This window comes from Dasypus novemcinctus, chromosome 9, assembly GCF_030445035.2.
Source record: "Dasypus novemcinctus isolate mDasNov1 chromosome 9, mDasNov1.1.hap2, whole genome shotgun sequence".
Lineage (NCBI taxonomy): Eukaryota > Metazoa > Chordata > Mammalia > Cingulata > Dasypodidae > Dasypus > Dasypus novemcinctus.
The window spans coordinates 95,367,146-95,388,165 of NC_080681.1; the positions used below are offsets into that span (position 1 = coordinate 95,367,146).

A 21,020-nucleotide genomic window follows, 5' to 3' on the forward strand; every position below is an offset into this window, starting at 1 on the left:
CTTTTAAAAGCAGGCAGGGTTTTCTTGTTAAACAGAAACTGAAAGAAACCATTTTTACTATACATACATATGGTGGGGTGAAATAAAATGTTATTTTGTTATGCAAATCATTAGACAAAAATGAGATTTCATTTATGTCCTTAGTGAGCAGAAGCTCACAATTATCAATCTATAAGCAGCAATTTTTCCAAACAATTTCAAAAGCTATTCTGACTTCAGGAAGTATCACTTCAGTACTTCAAAGCAACTTCATTATAAGTTTCTAACTTAAAACATTTGCAAATTTCAGAAAGGCATTCAGAGCCACTGCCTAATTTTCTAACAACTGTGTTGCAAATAGATAATGATAAACTAAATTACATCTTAAAGAGTCATTAGGGCCCTAAAATGTATGAATATATACAATCATTCACATATGTAAATTCAGTATCCAGTTAAGAATGTTAGCATTAAACTAATTATAACTTTTTAAAAATGCAAATATACTGCTGGAAAACTTACTTTAGTTGCTCTGAAGGGCTCTGAGTTTACACCTTCATTTCCCTTTCCTCCAGGTGCAGTCATAAAGGAAGTTAGTTCACTGCCAGGGCTCTCTCTAAGCTTTTCCTGTGCTGTCTTCTCATCCATCTTCATTGTAGGGCAAGCTTTTAGTGGCCCTGTCTTTTCTTCACTGAACTCTGGAACAGTGGGACTAATTATGGCATCCTGTTGCCCTGTACTTTCTTTTCTAGATACATCTTGGAACAGTTTCTCTGGAAGAAGGGACACCAAGACTCTGGGATCCTCCTGAGTCACTATGCCTTCAAGGGACCCTACTTTTGGATCTGTAATTATAGAATCTGCTATTTCTAGAATCTTCTCTTCAATTATTTCCTGAGTTGTTACTTTAGATTTGAGAATTCCACAAAGTCCATGATCACTTTTGCTATCCTGATGATGAAGAACCTTTCTGTCTGAGAATTCCAGACAACTTACTTCTTTTGGATCCACTCTGGAAACTGTCATTTCTTCCAATCTAAGAGCTCTTGTTGAATCAAAAGGTACCATTTGGTATGAGATTTCTTTATAGTCATTAGATGAGAAAATCAGATCTTTGGTTTCCCTCGTCTTAAAAGAAATAGAGAAATCTTGGTAATAGTTGGCCTCCTGTCTGGTGGTTCCTTGGAATGACTTGCCTGCTTTGGAAATGTGGGATGCATCTGAATCTTGGGCTTTTCCAACTGATTCCTGGTAGTGTAATCCTTCAGGTCTTGGGATCACAGAAAAAAATGGCTCACCCTGAGCCCCACCTATAATTTCTTGAAATAAATTTCCTTCTGGTTTTAAAGTTGAATAGAGGTTTACATTTTTTACTTCTCCTTCATTGACCTGTTTAGAGTTGAATAATGTTAAAATATGTTGATTTCTTATAGAAATTCCTTCTGGTATCATTTGGGAATAAGAGTCTTCAGCCTTAGAAATAACAGAAAATTCCAGATCTCTATCAGCTTCTTTTCCTTTTTCACATATGGTTATGTCCATAGGTTGACTCTTTATATTAGAATCATGCTCATCTCTAACAGCAGTTTCCTGATTCAACTTTTCTTCTAAAAGAATGGCTGGTTTGCATATTTTGACTCTTTCTTCTATAAACATCTCCCTTTTTTCTCTCTTACTTTTTACCTTGGTATTCATTGGTTTCTGCATAGCCTGTTCACTCAGCAATTTGCCTGAAGCTTCACAATTTGATTCCTGCATTTCTGAAATCATTTCCCCTAGGTTTTCTCTTTCTTTAGAATTTGGTTCTGAGGTAGACTGCTTCATAAGAGAGAGAATTTCTGCTTGCATTACTCTTTTTTCCTGTTCTTCATTTGTATTTTTTCCTATTTTATTCCAAACCACCTCTTCAATTTTAAAATTACAAACTTCTGCGTGAGGATACGATACTGAAACATGGTCCAAGGATTTACTAAGATTACAAGGAATTATGATATTGACAGATTCATTAGCATCTGGAGATACTCTTCTCTTCTCTTGATCACTGCATTCCAATTCCTTTAATGAAATGTCCCTGCTCTTTTTTGCAGAAACCCTCAAATTAACATTTTCTTCTGCAGACTGACTTCCAATTTGAAATAATCTCTTGGTTTCTCCTTTACCACAACTCATTTCAACAGTCTGATTACAAGTGAAAAACATTTCTTTTCCTAGAACTTCATTCTTTAACTCACATAAGTCAGTTTCATCTTCCTTTTCAATTTGACCTCTGTGATCAGTGAATTCAAAAGTGTCTATCTGGATCATAGTTGCCAGTTCAGGGCTGATATATTTTTTCTCAATAGCTTCCTTTAAAGTCACTCTCTGACCATTAAATACGTCAACAATTCCTCCATTTAACACCTGATGAGATGCAATAATTCTTATCATGTTTTCATCCACCATTTTTTGTTCCAAAGCAGTTGCCAATGTCAGTTTTTTTCCTGTAATAGTATCTATAATTCCACCAGTATTGGCCTGAGCTTCCAGAACCCTCAGTGTAGGTGCAAAGTCTACTTTTCCAACCTGAGTTGCTTGAGACAATGTAAGCACTTTGCCACTCACACCATCTTTAATGTCTGAGAAGGGAATTACTTCCAGATATCTCTGTCCAGATTCAATATCAATTTTACATTTCTTTACCAATTCTGAATAGGGAACAATTCTGTGATTCTCAGGATCTATAACGCCATGCATCATTCCTGAAGACAATACTGCTTTATTAGTTAACAGTCCTTCTTTTTTTGCTTCTGCCAAGGTCAATCTCTGGCCAGAAATGAGATCCACAAAGTTACCAGTCAAGGCCTGAATTTCATGGATTTCTTTTTTCAATTCTGGTGTAAGAAGATCTAATTTTATGGCTTCAGGGAGGGAAACAGTTTCCTTTGTATTAGGATAAGAAAACTGATGGAGTTTTAAATTCTCAACTTTTTTCAGTTGCTTGCATAAATCTTCATTAATCAAGCCATGTTTAAAGGCATTATCAACTGAAAGTCTTATCCCAGAGACATGGTGAATGATACCTCCATCTACCACCTGCTTAGTCAACAACTGAATGGCCTCCTCTCTCTTCAAAAGGCCTTGGTTGATGGACTGCACAACTGTTAAAGGGGCTTTGGTATCAGGGTCCATAATTCCAGTTATTTCCATTTGTAAGCCAATTAACTTCTCCCTACATGTTTTTTCAGCATCTCTACCTTTGGAAGCTTTCTCTAGACTTAGAAGCTCAATCTGATCAGCACTGTCCACCAACCCAAGATTTGAAGCCAAAGTTACTGAAACTTTTTTGCCTCGTTTCAGGTCAACAATTCCACCAGTCACTACCTGTCCTTCTAAAATTCTAGTGGCTGTTTGCTTGTCAAGAAGTCCAACAGCAACTGCATCCTTCACAGAGCAGAGTGTGTGGGTACGGGGGTCTATGATACCACTTATAGCTTTGTCTGCCAGGAGGACATTATGTAATAGTTTCTCATCCATCAGACCTTCATCAATGACTTCTTTAGTTGTCAAAGACTCACAGGTCTGAGAGTCAAGGAAGCCCCGAAACATTCTCAACTTTTCCATAAGTTTCACAGCAGTATGACTGGGCACAACACCTTGAGCAACTGCTTCGTTTAGTAAGAGTTTTTTACCTGTTTGCTCATGAACGATCCCACCATCTAGTAACTGTGCAGATAATATATTTAAGGTGGTTTCTTCAAGCAATTTTGAAGGCTGACTGCATGGCAGAGAAGTTTTATCACCATTAGCTTCCTCATTTATCTTTTCTAACATTATTGTACTACTGCCTACAATGTTTTCTTCTTCCTGACTTTGTTTATGGTCACCCAAAGGCATTTTATTTAAGACTTTCTTTTTGTCCAGAAAATAAATACTCATATAATTTTCAGACTTTAATTCTGATTCTAAATCTAGAGTTTTCCCTATTTGAAATTGTGACTCTTTGCTTTGAGGTTTTATGAGAGGCCTTCCAGCTTCACCTGGAATATGTTCAATCTCAAGTGCAGATGCTTGTTCTTTCTGATAAGTAAAAGAAGTCTTTCTGAGAGCCTGCCATTCTTCCTTCGGTGTTTCAACAGAAAAAAGATCTTTGTTAAGCACCAAGTGGACTTCTGCTTCCTCAGAAGGTACTGTAAAGAAGAGCCCACTACCAACATTTTCTCTGGTAGACATTTCTCCTTGGTCTTTGTTTTTGGTACCTAATATCTGCCTTTGTAACTCTGATTTAACTTTGTTTATGACTTTCAAAGTGTCACCATTTGGATTTCTTATGTTTTGTTCCCCTATAAACAGGTCCTTCCCAGGGTTTTCTACACTGCTCTTTTTCCCTTTTGCTTCAGTAAAAATTTTCTGGTTGAGAAATTCTCTGCTTTGAGAAGAAAACTGGAACTCACATGGCCTCACAGACAACCCATTATGGAATGTTTCTGTGATTCTCACATTAGTTGATTCTTGTAATTGCTCAGGAATTTCTAGTTTTAGATGCCCAATTCCAGACACTTCTGCAGGCCTTGTTTGATATTCACATTTTGGTGTTAGTATCTCTACTAGCTCTTTGTCTAACAAGAGTAGTCTCTGTCCATTCCACACATTGATATAGCTGTGAGTCACCAGTTGAAACAACAGCCTCTCCCTATCGCTTGCTATGTTCTCAGTTTGGTCCCTGCTACATGGTAGAGCTGCTGTTCCTAAATTAATGCTCAGTTTGCTTTGCTCTGAAGAGTCTGCTAATTGCACATGGGGCATCACATCAGGTATGCAAATTGATTTTAAGTTATTGGCAAGATCTTTGTCCAATATACCATTCTCTATTGCTTTCTTCCAGGACCAAACTTCAGTGGTTGCTGGTAAAAAGAGAGCCTTAATATGCTGTCGGCCACTAAGGATTTTATGAGCTAGTTCAGTAGACACAATGCCTTGTTCCAGGGCATCTGTAATTGGGAGGATCTCTCCAGATTCAGGCCATAGCAACCCCATGAATGACCAAAGGGACTCCAGAATCACAAGGGCAATCTTAGCAGCTAATAGATCATTGCTTACTGCTTCATCTATTGTCAACCTACGCTGAGTGGCAGTGTCTATGATGCCTCCCATCTGAAGCTGCCTTATAAGAATAGCACAGGCCATATCTTGGTCAATCAAATTGTGTCTTACAGCTCCTTCTACTGTAAGTCTGTGCCCTGTTCTTGGATCTACTATGCCACCAGCAAAAAGTTGAGCTTCCAGCAGGCGGACAGTGACCTGCCTATCTATCAGCCCCTCCTGAACTGCACGGAAAATGCTAACCTTCCGGCCCGATTTCAAGCTCACCATTCCCCCTGCCAACTGCTTGACAGGTAACAATTTCAACCCTGATTCCTGGTGGACAATACATCTCTGCATCAGATCCAGCAAGCCAATTTTCTCAGCTGTGTTGGGGTCTATCAAATTCTTAGATGACCTCAAGTGAGAGTCTAGTTCTGAATGAAGCCAGGGAGTGATGAAGCCTTGACCAAAAGCCTCCTCGAGGTTAATACAGTTCTCACTGGGGGAGAGACAGAAACCTCCAGTTGCCAGATGAGCTTCTAAGATTTTCAGTCCAATTTTCTTGCTGATTATTCTCTTTTCAATTGCTTCCAGCACAGAAAGAGGGCCTTTGCCCTCAGTAAGCCTGTTTATTAAGGACACGGCATCCTGTAGCTCCTGGAGCTGTTGGTACATCTGGTGATCAATGAGATTTCTGGCTAGGCTCTCCTCCAAAGAGAGCTTTTCGCTGGTCTCAGGGGCAATAAGACCAGACATGATAACCTGGGATTCTAGGAGCACAAGGCCTGTGTCTTGGTCAATGAGTCCCTTTTGCATGGCTCTGAAGATGGGGAATATCTCCACTGTACCTAGATCAATCACCCCAGCAACTGCTCTGCAACCCTAAAAAAAAAAGGAAAAAAAAGAGAAAGAAAACTCTATCAGAGCCAATGGAGAAGTGTTAACTGTTAAAGGAGTCTAGTCATCCAAAGAAACTACAGTATATTAAATTCTGTCTACACAAAAAAACCCAGCCTGGGATAAGCCTCAGTATATAGGAAACTTCTAAAGCCTGGTAGTGTTAATGCTAAAAATGAATTTTTATAAACTGCAGAAAGTTTTACAGAGGGCCAGAAACTATAGATTACTTGAAGAATGGTAGCATTAAGCATATCTGAGTGAAAATCTCTACAAAGTAGCAAGCAGTGAAAAGTGAGAGGATGGCTATATTTCTAAGACTAAATCACCATTAAGCTTTCTTACAGACATACCAGTTCCCCAAAAGTGAGAATTCAACCCATATAACAACTTCTCAGTGTTGTAACTGATGTAGAAGAGTCTTGAAGTTGTATTTCTCTGCTGATGAGTGTAGCAGAACTGGTCCACAGAATTAGAAGAGAGATTTAAGGATCCCGATAGCCATAAAAACAGCTATGTATCACAGTAAAATGGGCCTCTGTGTACTACTCAAGCAGCAACTAGTATGATGAGGGAAGTCATACTCTCAGTGGCCAAAACGAGCTTCTCCCAAAACACTGGCTCTGAGTTAAATCAGTTCGAAGGATTGGAAGTAGCAAGTCAAGGAAGAGAACAGACTAGGGATCCTTGACTCTAGAACCACATGTAACTTTTCTTCTGGCCCAGGCTAGAATGGATAGAACAAAATAATTACAGTTTCCACTTAGGAACACTTAATATATTTATTAAGCATTGATATTTAATCCTCATATCATTCCTATGAAAACAATTATTTTAATTCTTTAGTTTGCAGATGAGATAATCATCAACATAGAGGTTGGGTAACTTGTTACAAAACTAGTGACTCTAAATCTTGTGCTTTTAGTGCCTCCCCAGTCAGATCCAGGAAAAGAGCATGAAGGACAAGTAGAGTAGAGTCACATCTCACACAGGAGTTAGGTCCTAAGGTCAGTGAATAAGACAAACCTTATGCATTGTCAAAATTACCCTTGAAAAGTCTATAAAAAGCTTTTAAAGAATTCCCATTTTGAAGCCTTTTACTACCAAGTGATGGTATTCAGAAATTAATCACTTCATCACTTTTATTAATCTCTAATTTTGCAGCTCTTTTGGTTCATGGTCATTGTCTTCATCTTCTATATATGATTTGTTCTGTCCTCCTCTTTGGTCAGTGTTACTTTTTGGTCTTTACTTAATTTATCCATGTAGGATCTTCTTAGAGCAATTGCTAGTCAATTCTGTTGCCTCCTAAATGCATTTCACATTTCTAACTGAGAATGTAAGTTCTTTCAGTGTCTAGGAATAGTACCTGCAGTTCAGTAAATATTTGATGAATAAATGGATCAACAAATAGTAAGAAAACCCTTAAAATTTCATTCACCTATTTGCTCTCAGATTTAAAAATCATACATAGAGTATGTCAAGCTTGATTAAGTTGTACACTGTAAGAGATGCAGAATGGATAGCAAATAAGGGAATAGTAGATTTGATTCACATCTCCATCTCACTAAACGTATTTCAACTAATGGATTAATTGGCAGAACTCGCCACACTACTTAAAATGTTATCTCCCCTCCCTTTTTGCAATTTGTGTAAGTTAAACATGTGTTACACAAGTCTGTTATATGTCTATTCTGTAGAAAGTGAATGAAAAAAATCACACTGGCATACGATCTAAGAAAAATTTCTTTGTAAAACCCATGTAAAGATTAGTCAGAAGCAGACAACATGATAAAGGAAAATATTCTTTTGAGAACTTCTAATTTCTTCGGTAAGATTTATGTAGTCTCAGAAATGTTAACATTCAGAAAAGGTCCAGAGTCTAGCAAAAAAGAAAAGACTATACTGTTCCTTCCAACACCTTGGTAATTGGGAAGATAGGCAGGATGTACTCAGCTGGGAAGTTGGGAAGTAATGTAGAGAAATCCATTTCAGTCCACCAAACATGGACATTCTGACCTAAGCAAGCACAAAAAGACAAAGAGAGAGGAGAAAAGAAAACATAAAAGGCTTCTACTTACCGGAATTGCAGGGTTCGCCTTGGGCAGATAAGAGATAGAGCCTTATGGAGCAGTTCAGCCGTATCACACACACAGTGTAAGCTTGGTGTTAGCGTCCAGCATGCGACTGTTTGTTTTTTTTTTGCAAAAAAGAACCCCAAACAGGTCGTCCTCTTTTCCCTTTGTGCATTTGTGCTTAAACTCCAAAGGGTTAGTGAAACTTATAAGCAAGGATGTCAGTTAATCAGAACAATACTTTACATGAAACACACAAACGGTACAGGGACACATCATGCTCAATGTCATGGTGCTCAGCAGCTTTTCCTTTTTTTTTTAACCCCCCTTTTTTAACCTTTCATAATGAGAACTGGATGTTCTCAGCAAGCAATTGTTAAAAACTTTTCACATACTCCCTTATATGGTGAAGCAACAAGTCATTAGAAGTGGGCTACCTTACACAGAGAATACTAAACCAGCACATTCTTTTTAGAAATATACTATCAAGTCATGGCTGGTTTTGTCTTGTGGTCTTTACAATTCTAGATCCTGCTACATGAATTTCATATCCAAGAATCAGAGTCAAGGAATATTTTGTCTGAATATCATTGTGAGCAGCATCTGGGCCAAATTTGATTACCACATGAGCTTAAATTTTGGTCTGCCCCAATTAAGTTGGCCATTGCTTCACAACATAGGAAATAAGCAGGCAAACACACATATATCCCAGAGACATATATACTATGGTAAGTTTACATACACACACAAGTACCCAGGAAGAACTTAGGACAACCAGCAGGAACTTCAACAACATTTGTATGGTCCAGGAAATGAACATGGAATGGGAATTGGTAAGGATGCCACATGACGGAATGACTATGGTTGAGGGGAACCAGCGTCTCAGTCAGTGAACCTAATCCCCCAATTTGCTTTGGAACTAAACTTTTCTCATGTATTTGCTCAGATACACACATACACACACACATACACACACACACACAAATGTGGGAAAGGAAGAGGTTCACAGCACTTTCTTCTCAATACCCAGAACTATTAACTATTAACTTTTGAATGGAAATGGCATGAAGGAACAATCTTATTGCCCTGTGATTAGACATTATTTTGCCCTAGCAGTTAAAAGCCTCCCTGACTGCCACAAATGGAAAACAAATAAGGTGAACCAGGTCTAAAGAACTGGCTATAATATTTTTGACTGACCAACACATCATGGTACCCCAGTAAAGAAACACAAGACAAAAGGTTGCTAATGTGAGATTAAAAATTAAGTCACATTGGTCATGGAAAGCTAGTGATTATGACTCTCAATCAGCAAAGCAACTTTCACATCATTCAGAAGGTACCCTCCCAACATTTTGAGAGAAAATTTAAAAGTACCTTTTGCTCTGTGTGCTGGGCCAACTGGTTCTGAAGCTGCTGAAGCTGGTTTGCTGAATCATCACAAAGGTCATGGTAAATCTTATTCAGGGCATTTAGTTGCTCAGATATCTGTTCCTTCTCTTTTTCTGAGAGCCTAGAATATGAAGCATTGAAGAAAAATCATTCTTCATACTCTCCACTAGTACTTCAAAATCATTACTTCTCCATCTTGGATGGTATATTCTTCAATATTGTTACCTATGGATCATCTGTTCAGAATTTCATGCTCAGTGAAGACTCTGAGCATCTAGTTCCTAGTTTTCCTCTCTATTTCAGATCATGTCATGATCCTTGGTGATTTCAATGTTTATGTCACTCTATTCTTATAGTTATGCAACCAACTCCAAACCAAATGACCTCCACTCTATTCCCACCTACCCATGGACAACTTTAGACTTCTCTCATTAACACTAACTCACATGTACAGCTTTCCAATAAACAGTGGAACTATGTAAGGCATAAATAATGTTACGTATTTCCTCTCTTATGTCTTACAAGCTCTTCAAACTCAAAATGTCTGCAACCAAATCTACCCTCTTCTCCCTCAATCCACCCCATCTCCTCTTGTGTTTCCTATTTTGGTTACTGGTATCACTATACATTCAGTGACTTAAGCCAGAAAATTAGGAATTATATCTGATGATTTTCATGTTGTCACCAAACCCCACTGATTCCTCATCCTTAATATCTCTTGAATCTTTCTTACCCACATTATCAAAATGGCATCTTAACTGATTTCTCAGCCTTGACTATTGCCCCAATTCAAGTCATTCTCTACAAACCTGTTCTGGCAACCTTTACAAACAAAATTCATAATGTTTAAAATCCCTCCCATAGCCGACAAAGTATAATACAACTCCTCAGCATGAACTACAAGCCTCTTCATAATCTGGCCCTTAACATCCTGAATTCTCCAACCTGACTTCTCATCATGACTCTAGCTTTTGGGCAGGTAGAATAGGAGACCCAGGATCTTATTTGATACTGACTTATGACCATGCTTAGCCAAGAAGATCTGTGAAGTTTTGATGGTCTCAGAGACTTGACCCTTTTTGGTCGTCAGTTCCTCCGCCAGAACCTACATAGTAGAAATGAAAAAAGTTTCAGAACCTAAAGAATTAAAGAATCAAAAATTATTTGAAGTAACTTTTTTTTTTTTTTTAATTTTTATTTATTTTATTTCTCTTCTCTTCCCCCCACCCCTGGTTGTTGGTTCTCTGTGTCTATTTGCTGCGTGTTCTTTGTCTGCTTCTGTTGTTGTCAGCGGCATGGAAGTCTGTGTTTCTTTTTGTTGTGTCATCTTGTTGTGTCAGCTCTCCGTGTGTGCGGCACCATTTCTGGGCAGGCTGCACTTTCTTTTGCGCTGGGTGGCTCTCCTTGCGTGTGGGGCTCCCCTACGCGGGGGACACCCCTGCGTGGCAGGGCACTCCTTGCACACATCAGCACTGCACATGGGCCAGCTGCACACGGGTCAAGGAGGCCCAGGGTTTGAACCGTGGACCTCCCATGTGGTAGACAGACGCCCTAACCACTGGGCCAAGTCCGCTTCCCTGAAATAACTTCAAATTCAAGGAAAAAACTGAGCTTAGGTCAGAATATTATAAACAATGAACTAAGCTTATTAAAAAGTTAGAAGTACAAGCAAGATGACTTAAGTTCCTTTAAAGCATTTGAAGTCAGTAATTACTGAGGAAACAATCAATCCTGAAATGGTCCATATGTGTGTAATATTCCACCTTATCTATTACACCATATTATTCTATCCAGGAATAAAGAGATGGACCTTGTACTCACCTGCTGTTCCAAAATAGCTTTTTCAATGTCTGTTGATTCTTTGGTCTGAGATGAGGTGAACTTTTCTTGTGTATTCCTGGCCAAGGTAGACACCCAGCCTAAAAGTTCTTTAACCTTCTCCACATGTTCCTGTTTTTCTTCTTCTACCACTTTCTAGAATAGGAAATAGAAAATAACTGTCCTGGTCAATATCTTATTATACTGACATGACTTCAGATTTCCTAAAAAAGAGAAATCAAAGTTACCTAAATCACTAGGTAGCTAAAATAATCCCAAATTAAAAATGATTTACCCAGCCTACATCATTGCTCACACATGCCTATCTGTGTGACACTAACAGCTAAAATTCATGGTATCTAGGTTGGAATCGTTCTTAAAAAAGCACAGTGTTTTATATATGATGGGTACTCAATAATTATTTATTGATTTTAAAAAGCTCTTCACACAGAGTATTTTATTCATTTTCATAATTCTTACATTTACAGGTGAAGTCTGTAGAGATACAATAAGGTAGGTATCAACATAATGGAAGGTTTCTACTAATTTATATAGGCAAAAGATGGTATGGTTAATGTTTCCAAAAGCATTTAAGAGTAATTGAAAGGGTTTCCACATATTTATTTATTGTTTTGCAAAGATGTATAAGATATTTTTTTTTCAAGGTACCAGGGCCAGGAATTGAACCTGGATCCTCGTATGTAGTATGCTGGCACTGAACCACTGAGCTACACCAGCTTCCAAGATTTTCTTTTTTTTTTTTAAGGCCAGTAAAAAGAATTTATTTGGGAAATGAGGGGAAAGAACAGTGCTTGCTGAGAAATGGGAGAGAAAGACAGAAATACCACAGCAAGATTTGGTGCTGGCCCCTCTAGGCAGAGAGAGCCCAAGACATTTTTTTAATTACAAAAAGATTACACACTTATTAAAACAAATTCAAGCAAATCTGAAATGTGTAATATGTGTTCCCTTAAACTCATTTCCTCAGAAATTTGGTGTGCATTCTTCTAAACTTATTTTTATGCCCATTTATGTCTTTGCATGGTACCATACAGTTTTGTTTTTATTCAAATCATAATTATATATTGTATTCTAACTTGCTTTTTTCCCTATTATTATATTATGAATATTTTTCCAAGTCAGTTTAAAATCTATTTCATTTTTTATAGAGGTTTGTAGTATTCCTTGTATGGAATTTGGATGTTTCCAGTATTTTCCTTTATTATTCTTTACTGAAGATCTTCGTTCATATCTTTTTCTTCATGTACGTCTTTCTATAATAAAGATAGTTGGAAGTAGGAGTGATAGATATAAAATGTGCATTTTAAATTTTGATAAAGTGAGGCATAAGACTTGTAGTTGTATTTTCACAGTGATTTAGGATCCAGCTGTTCTCACCTCCTCCTCCTCCAGCCGCCGGAGTGCATCACTGATGTATTTCACATGCTGAGTTGTTAAAGTCACCAGTGCTGTGTAGCGAGTCCTTAAGTCCATGAACTGCGGTTCAAAAAAGCAATTTAGATAAATTATCTACCAGAATGTAAATCTGAATAGTTGAAAATAACAGGAAGTTTTCATGGAGTCATATGCTCAACAGAAAAGTGAGCAATAAATCAAACTGCAAGGTCCAGACAAATGTACTTCTTAAAGGAATGCAGTGGCACATTTCATTTCCTGACCCTTTTACCTCTTGTGTGATGGCATCGGAAGAGGAAAGCACGCGACGGCGCTTGCCAGGGGATTTCTGCTGTGATTCCACAAATGCCTTGTATGTCATCAGTTGCAATTCATAGTCCTGGGAAAGGAATAAATTTCACTATATTTATACAGGGTGTTACAGCAGTATTATTCTTCTTTTGTTATAGCTCCTCATGAGCTATACAAAAGCAGCTGACGGGCTGGGTTGAGCCTATGGGTTACAGTTTGCTGACCCTTACATTTGCTATTTGCTGACCAACCCTCTCATCTCACAGATGGAGAAAATGAAGCCTGGAGTGAATTTCCATAATTAACTCAATAGGTGAGTACCAGATTCAGATTACAATCCCGATCTTCTAATCCCTAAACCAATGCACTTCTCACTTCATCATGGTATTCTGCAGCTTCCGCTGCAACCCTGAGAATCCTGCCCTAGTCCAGGCCTTCTTAAGCTCTCACATGGACAGTTATAGTAGCCTCTTATTTACTCTTACTGCATCTAGTCTCACCTCCAATTCCCTTTTTATTCTGCCACTAGAATAATTTCTAAAGTGCAAAGATGATCATATTGTTCCCCTGTTTAAAAATCTTCAATGACCTAGAGTACAGCTTCTCAAATTTCAACATGCACACAAATGATCTGTGAAGCTTGGTGACACTATTTCTGACACAGGTAAGATGTAGAAGTAGATTTGAGAGGAAAACCCAAAAATTCTGTTTTTGACATGGTAAGTTTAAAAGGTCTGTGGATCATTCAAATGGAGATTCCTTGAGTCATAGCCTCCTAGTATCCCCAAATGTGGGGCTGTGGGAAGTATACATCTACATTAACTGAAGGATAGGGCCAACCTCTAGAAGAAGAGCTTTACATTCTTTGTCCAGAAACAGAACCCCAGTAACAACGAAAATTTTCCTAAGTTTGAGATCATTCATGTTGCTTTGAGGATGTGGTAGAGTTACCTTTACAATAGTGGAGTATTGCTGGGAAAAATTCTGACACTGGTCCAGTTTTGTCTGATTTCTTTCAATTTCTGCAAATAGATTCTAGGAACCAAAATATAACAACAACATTATCATCATCAAACAGCTAACATTTTGAGGATTTATTAAGTTCTTAGGCAGTAGTTCTCAAACCTTAATTGCATCAGAATCACCTGAAAGGCTTGTTAAAACACACTGTGGGGCCTCATCCCCTCAGTTTCTGATTCAGTAGGTTTGAGGTCAGACCTGAGAACTTGCATTTCTAACCAGTTCCCAGTGATGCAGATGCTACTGGTGTGGGGTAGCATTTTACATGTATCAATTCATTTAATCCTAATAATCACTTTATGATGTAGGTAGATAGTGAGAAACTGCTATCAGATATCTTGTTATAATTTCACTGATGAGAAAGTAGAATACTGAAAAGTTAAAATAATTTGCATAAGGTCTCATAGCTAGTTAAGTGAGCAAGTCACGATTAGAATCCAGGCAATTTAACTCCAGACCTCATATGCTTAACCATAATGCTAAATAAAACAGAGCAAAAAAATAGGGTAGTATAAGGGATTTCTGTATTTTATGCATGATTTTCTGTAAACCTACAACTTCTCTAATAAAAACTTAAAATAATAATAATAAAAACTGCTATAAATGAAATAATTTTCTTCCATTCACAGCTTTCCCTGGGTTTTTGTTCCCCCATATGCAAATCCCAGGAAAATAAAATGTAATATCAAGAAACAAAATAGAGCAAAATGTTAATCCGTCCATCTAGTACATTTACTATATAGTCACAGAAACTCAGGATTGGAAAGGACCTCCTACTAGATCCCCTCTAAGAAGAGGGGATTTGGAATGTCTTGTCATTTTAGGGAAGCTTTAATTGTTGGAACATCATCCTCTTCGATGATGCGCTGACTTTCCCCCTTGCAACTTCCACTGTGCTACTGCCACACCCACCGTTTGCTGTCTGAGCTGCTCTGACAGCACTCGGCTGTCCTCTGCCTGGCCTGGCTTCATCTTTTCCTGCTGGGTAGTGGTTTCCTCAATCCACTTGATGAGCTTTCCATGGCAAGCTCGGTAATCTCCCAGAATTTCCTGTATACTTTCTAGTTCAGATTGGCTAAAGAAGCAAAGAGAAACCATTATCAGATATTTTGGCATAAGTACAATAAAATAAATGAGGCAATTCCTTCCTTAGCCCATGCTTCTGGTTGGACTTGACCACAAAGGATCCATCTTTACAGAGAACAGTGAAGTAAGGCTGAGTGAGACATATGTATGTATCAAGGGCTCTACAAGTGAACAGAAAGCAGAAGTGCCCTGCTAGTCCTGGAAAAGCCTCATAGCCTGGCATCCCATGATAAACACTATAAATTTTTTACTTAGATTGCCAAGGATCACCAAGTTTGACAACAAGGTAGTATTAACTGTACACTCCTATACTCTGATGATAGAGTACCACTACCATAATTTATGAATCACAACAATTTCTCAAGGAGTGGGGGTGGGGGAGTGAAAATAGTAGTTATTTACTGTGTCAGCCCATAAAGCTATTTATACTACTCTGGTATCCTACCTATCTTGGTGTCAGGTACAGTTTTCTGTCTTTCCTATTCAAATCTGTCAAGAGAAATAGGACCTCAAGTAACAGAGATAACCACTGAATTAGCAAATGAGAATGAAAGCAAGTAATATGGTAAAATTCCACTATGAAAAATGGCTCATATATTGATTCAAACCTTTTAAAACAAGAACTAAAATTCAGGTTCTGTTCTTGAGAAAAGATCACAAGGTCATCTTTCCAGTCTAAATTCTAAGAAACCATTGTCATCAATGCTTAAGACCTGGGATACATAAGAAGCACTGCTAACAGGGCAGTACTGAGCAACCGTGGACTCAAAGCAAGCCTCAGTCTGCTTTAGGGTTGGTGGTTCCAGCTTTCTGCCACTGATCTTGTCCAGGATTTACATGGTTATTTAGTTTCTACCCTTCCCCACCATTCCTGCCTCTATACAAGAATACACAGCTATAACTATTTTTAAGACCCAGTCCCTGAACTCCAATGAGAGAAACAAGTGGTACTACCACTCACCGGGTCTCAATCTGGGCAATGACCCGGTGCCAGCGCTCCTGCAGCTGACAGCCTTTTTCCTGAAAGCGTTCCAAATCCAGGTTTCGCTCTTGTGTCAGACGACTCAATTGCTCTGCCACCACCTTGGCCTTGGCAATTTCCTCATCCAGGACTAAAAACACTGAATTCTTGTCTTTTATATCACTAAGCCAATGCTATAAAAACAAAAGCACAGCAACAAGTCAAATACTGTCCAAAAGGATTCACAACAACGAAGAAAACAAGGACACTGTCTATAGCAGATTCCACACTATTGTGGTAGTATGAAGCTAGACCCTACAATGTTTGTGCCCAGAAATGCCTCTACAGGTCATGACCCCTGCTTTCCTGATACTTGTTAGGAAGCCATGGGCATACAGTACTGTATAGAGAAATGTGCAAAGAACTTGTGTTTGAAATCTGGCTCTACTACTTATAAATTATGCAACCAAGATAAGTCATTCTGTCAGTTTGAGTCTTGTTTTCTCATCTGTGAATGGAAATGAAAATCCCTTTATTATTCACTTCATAGAGTTATTTATAAGAATCAGATGAGATAACAGCTAAGTGTTTTACACTATATTTAATTAAGCTGTACTTTTACTGGGAGGAAACAGGAGAAAATAAATTAAAAAGTAGAGTCCTTTCTCTTTCCATTCTAATTAGGCGTTATTTCTGAGCTCTTTCTTCTTTGAATCCATATTAAAATGTACTTGATATGGTATTCTGTCTAGGTCAAATGTAAAACTAAGTTAGTGTCATCACATCCAAATTGAATTTCTCTGCTAACCCAAAGCAATGGATATGTTACACCAATCTCCTTGGAAACTCAAAACAACCAACCCGTAATGTAGACTGATAGGACTCCAGAGCTGAGAGATTGGCTGGTACTGCTTCTTCTTGACTCAGCTTGATTTCATAACCTTTGACCAAAAGTTCAGCATCCTGGATGCTACGTATTATAACATCAATTATCTTTAGCCTGTGGGGATAAAATCATTTTCATTAATACAGCATTTTAAGAGCTGGGCTTAAGAGGTGAGCTAAATACCTGTAGCACTCATAGAGGTTCACAAAACAGAACTACCAAAACCAATTTCCACATTAGAAAAGACGACAGGGTGTGTAAAAAACAAGGAAGTATGGTATATATGCTGCACATTTAAGTCAATTCAAAATAGAATTCTAAGTGGCACTGGGACACACACACACACCTGGGTGGGCTCATGGGAGAGAAGGCATGTGAGTCCAGAAACCCATTCAACACTATAGAGTCTAATCTGTTACTCCTCAAGGTCATGGGGGTAAGGAGTGGGGGGTAGTGGAAGACCTTCAAATACTAGTCTTTTGTTTAGTTGAAAACATTTTATTCTTCAGTTTCTCTCTCTCTCTCTCTCTCAATGCTATTAAGTTTTGAGAGGTGTCCAAAATCAAACAGAAAAGAGATACAAATAGTCCTAATAAGGCAAATTAACTCCCGTTCTGTCTCACTAGCATTTATTCATTACAGCCCAAATGGACCCAATCTATGTTATTTAGAACTAAAACAAGACCTATTATCATGAGTAAAAACACCTGTAATCTCTCTGGATTGTTCATGAAATATTCCAGGCCCTTCTCTTTCTGATCCCAAATGGAACACACTGCTCTTTGGACCCAAATCATTAGCTCACTCACTTATTCAGATAGACAGTGGAGAGACCATATACACGGTCAATCTTCTCCACCAGCAGATTGAGTTCTGAGCGCAGAGTTGGGACACTCGAACCTGATGGAGACTGATGGAGAAAGCTGTTGCATTTCATGGAAACATCATTCAAGTCTGACCTTAGTTGCTGCAAATCCTCCTGGGTATGCTGTCAATAACCAGACACACAACAAAGGAGGGGAGAGAATTGAAGACAGACATTAGGATTTTAAAAAGAGGCACTTCCTTATAATAACAAAACATTGGGAACAATCTAAATGCCCATATATATAAAACAGTGGTTGAATAAACTATGAAACAGCCACACAATGGAGAATTATGCAGCCAAAAAGAATGAGAAAGATCTCTGAGAGCAAAATAGTATTTAATAATATTCAAATAAATAACATAATCCCACAGAAGGGGGAAGGGGGAAAGAATACAAGGAATTTCTGAAACACAGTATTTGGATTAGAGATACAACTTGAGGATAAAGATAAAAAGAACTGTAAGTAAATGTTGAACTCTGTTCAGTAGATTTGTTTTTTGTTGTTTTTTTTATTAGTAGGTTTGTTTTTTACAGTAATATGAGTTAGCAATTCTGAAACTACTTTTTGTATATGCTAGGAATGAACAATAAGGAAGTATATTCTGGATAACATGAAGCAGGTTTTTCAGTATTGGGGAAGAGAGTTATAATTATGGAAAGAGGCTACTTTCACATTGGCTTGAAACTGGTGATATGTGGTTGTGTGTGTGTGTGTGTGTGTGTGTGACTGAGAGGTTGAAAGATAGGTATAGATATAATGATTCATCTGTGTGATCCACAAATATATACATGAATAACATAGATGTGTGTACGTATATTGTTTGTTTGTTCCTGTATTTATTTTTTATTTCCCCTCCTGCTCTTGTGGCTTGCTGTCTGCTCTCTGTGTCCATTCGCTGTGGGCTCTTCTGTGTTCTCGCTTGTCTTCCTTCTTAGATGCGTCACCTTACTGAGTTGGCTCTCCAGGGCATCTGCAGGCCAGGCGGCACTCCGTGGCATCTGTGGGCCGGGTGGAGCTCCAGAGCATGCAGGCAAGCCACATCACATATGGGATGTGAACCCAGGGCCTCCCATATGGTAAATGGGAGCTCATCTGATTGAGCTACAGCCGCTTCCCTACATATTGTTTTTGTATGTGTTTTCTATCTCTGTCTACTGGGAGGGCCTAGAAGCAATGATATCTCAACAACGAGTACACTTAGCACTCAGTTCTTGGTTTCTAAATAAATTAAGGAAGCAGGACCCCTTGGAGAAATGACTGATTCCAAGTTTGGGACTGGTAAAGACAAGATGAACCTAGAATATCTGGTTTGTCAAAAAGTAAGAAAGTGCTCAAAGAATGATAGGGGGAAGTGGATGTGGCTCAAGCGACTGGGCTCCTTTCTACCATATAGGAGGTTCAGGGATCAATTCCCAGGGCCTCCCGGTGAAGGCAGCTGGCCTGTGCAATGAGCTGGCTCGAGCAGAGTGCTGCCCTGCACGGAGAGCTGATGCAACAAGATGACTCAGAAAAAGAGACAGAGTAGAGAAAATAAGAGATGCAGCAGACCAGGGAGCAGAGATGGTACAAGAGATTGAGTACCTCTCTCCCACTCTGGAAGGTCCCATGATTGGTTCGTGGTGCTGTCTAAAGAGAAGACAAGGAGACGCAGAAGAACACACAGCGAATGGATACAGAAAGCAGATAGTGGGGGGGGGGGGGCGGCACACCATGGGTAAATTAATTAATTAATTTAAAAAAATTATAGGGACATATCAAAAGGACATAGAAGCTAGCTTAAAAAGGCTCCCATTGATTAAAAGTGAGAAAGTTTGAGCATCGAAATACTGATAGTAACAAATTAGAAAATACTGGATAAAGAAAGAATACATGAGTCCATAATGAAACAAACTAATAGGGGTGGAAGAGAAACTCTTTCAGTAGAATCGAAATTTTAAAATGGAGAAGGAATGATGGAATCAGAAAATCGTCCATTGGCAACTGTCAAAAGTTATGTAGTCCCAAAGTATCTCTCCATGAGATACTTAGTAATTACAAAGGAGAAAATAGTAACTTATACTACCTTAACCAAGTGATCAATGTTAACAACTCCAGTAGTAGGACAAATCAACATCAGGTGCCTCCTGACATGATGTCCCAAGGATACAATATCATTTTTGTGGTATTCTGTCAATGAATAACCTAAATCTAATTATGATGAAAACTCAGATAAACCCAAGTAGAGGGACATCCTACAAAATAAACGACCTACAAGCCTCAAAAATGTAAAAGTTATGAAAGACAAAATGAAAAAACATTTCAGGGTAAAGAAATCTAAAATGCAACAACTAAATATAAGGTGTGATCCTGGAAAGAATCCTAGACTAAAAATATTTTAATCTTTTTCTATAAAGGACACTATTAGGTCAACTGATACAATTTCATTAAAGTCGGAGCTTAGATAACAATATCATATTAATGTTAATTTCCTGACTTTGATAATTATTCTGGGGTTATATAAAACAATATCCTTATTTTCAGGAAATGCACACTGAAGTATTTAGGGGTAAAGGGGCATCATGTCTGCGACTTTTTCTCAAGGTAAAAAAATATTTTTTATATATATACATGATCAAGCAAATGTAGAAAAATGTTAACACTTGGAGAATCTGGGTGAAGGTAATTTTTGTTTTTCTTGTAACCTTTCTGTATATCTGGAAATTATTTCAAAGTAAAAAGCAAAAAAAAAAGAGGGAGGTCTTTTAGGAAAGCTGAGCTTTAACTTTTATTACTTAGAGAATTCTATTTTGCAGGGACAATTAGATTTTGGATGATCCTTCAGAAGAGTAAAAAGTTTCCAAATGAGAATTACAGCTCACATGATATGCCTATGCAGGATTTAGATCCCTTTCAACCAATGAAAATTATTCTGCTCTTTCATTCCTCCTCTTCAGGCTTGGGAATAACTGAGAAAGATAAGAAAAATCATTCCTCCTACAGCCATTCCTTTCCAATCCCTTTAAGCTCCCAGCTCAACTCTAATATTCTTCGTAGAGCTTTTTCATACCATCTCATGTAGAAATGTTCTAATAATTCTTGAAATTCCTTTATCGATGTTTACTTGGAAATGTGGAAATGTACTAGGTGCTGCATTATATTATCTCTCATATTGAAGTCTCTAATAGTGACTTCAATCATTTATTCTTATTCTTCTTTTTTACTTTTATTTTTTTAAAGATTTATTTTTTATCTATCTCTCTTCCCTTTCCCACCCCCTGCCCCCACAGTTG

The 21,020-nt window shown here is 38.1% G+C and overlaps 1 protein-coding gene across 3 annotated transcripts in view; it reads right to left on the minus strand.

Moving 5' to 3' along the window:
• The window catches only part of MACF1 (microtubule actin crosslinking factor 1), a 385,648-nt gene that overhangs the window by 143,197 nt on the left and 221,431 nt on the right, over nucleotides 1-21,020 (minus strand). For all 3 annotated transcript variants that reach the window (XM_058303848.2, XM_058303845.2, XM_058303843.2), the window contains 11 exons: nucleotides 17,692-17,870; nucleotides 16,858-16,996; nucleotides 15,997-16,190; nucleotides 14,862-15,024; nucleotides 13,881-13,964; nucleotides 12,910-13,017; nucleotides 12,621-12,719; nucleotides 11,226-11,378; nucleotides 10,421-10,509; nucleotides 9,390-9,525; nucleotides 502-5,922 (listed from right to left, as the gene is read on the minus strand). In XM_058303848.2, coding sequence (XP_058159831.1) covers nucleotides 502-5,922; nucleotides 9,390-9,525; nucleotides 10,421-10,509; nucleotides 11,226-11,378; nucleotides 12,621-12,719; nucleotides 12,910-13,017; nucleotides 13,881-13,964; nucleotides 14,862-15,024; nucleotides 15,997-16,190; nucleotides 16,858-16,996; nucleotides 17,692-17,870 — 6,765 coding nt within the window. The remainder of the gene's footprint in view (nucleotides 1-501; nucleotides 5,923-9,389; nucleotides 9,526-10,420; nucleotides 10,510-11,225; nucleotides 11,379-12,620; nucleotides 12,720-12,909; nucleotides 13,018-13,880; nucleotides 13,965-14,861; nucleotides 15,025-15,996; nucleotides 16,191-16,857; nucleotides 16,997-17,691; nucleotides 17,871-21,020) is intronic.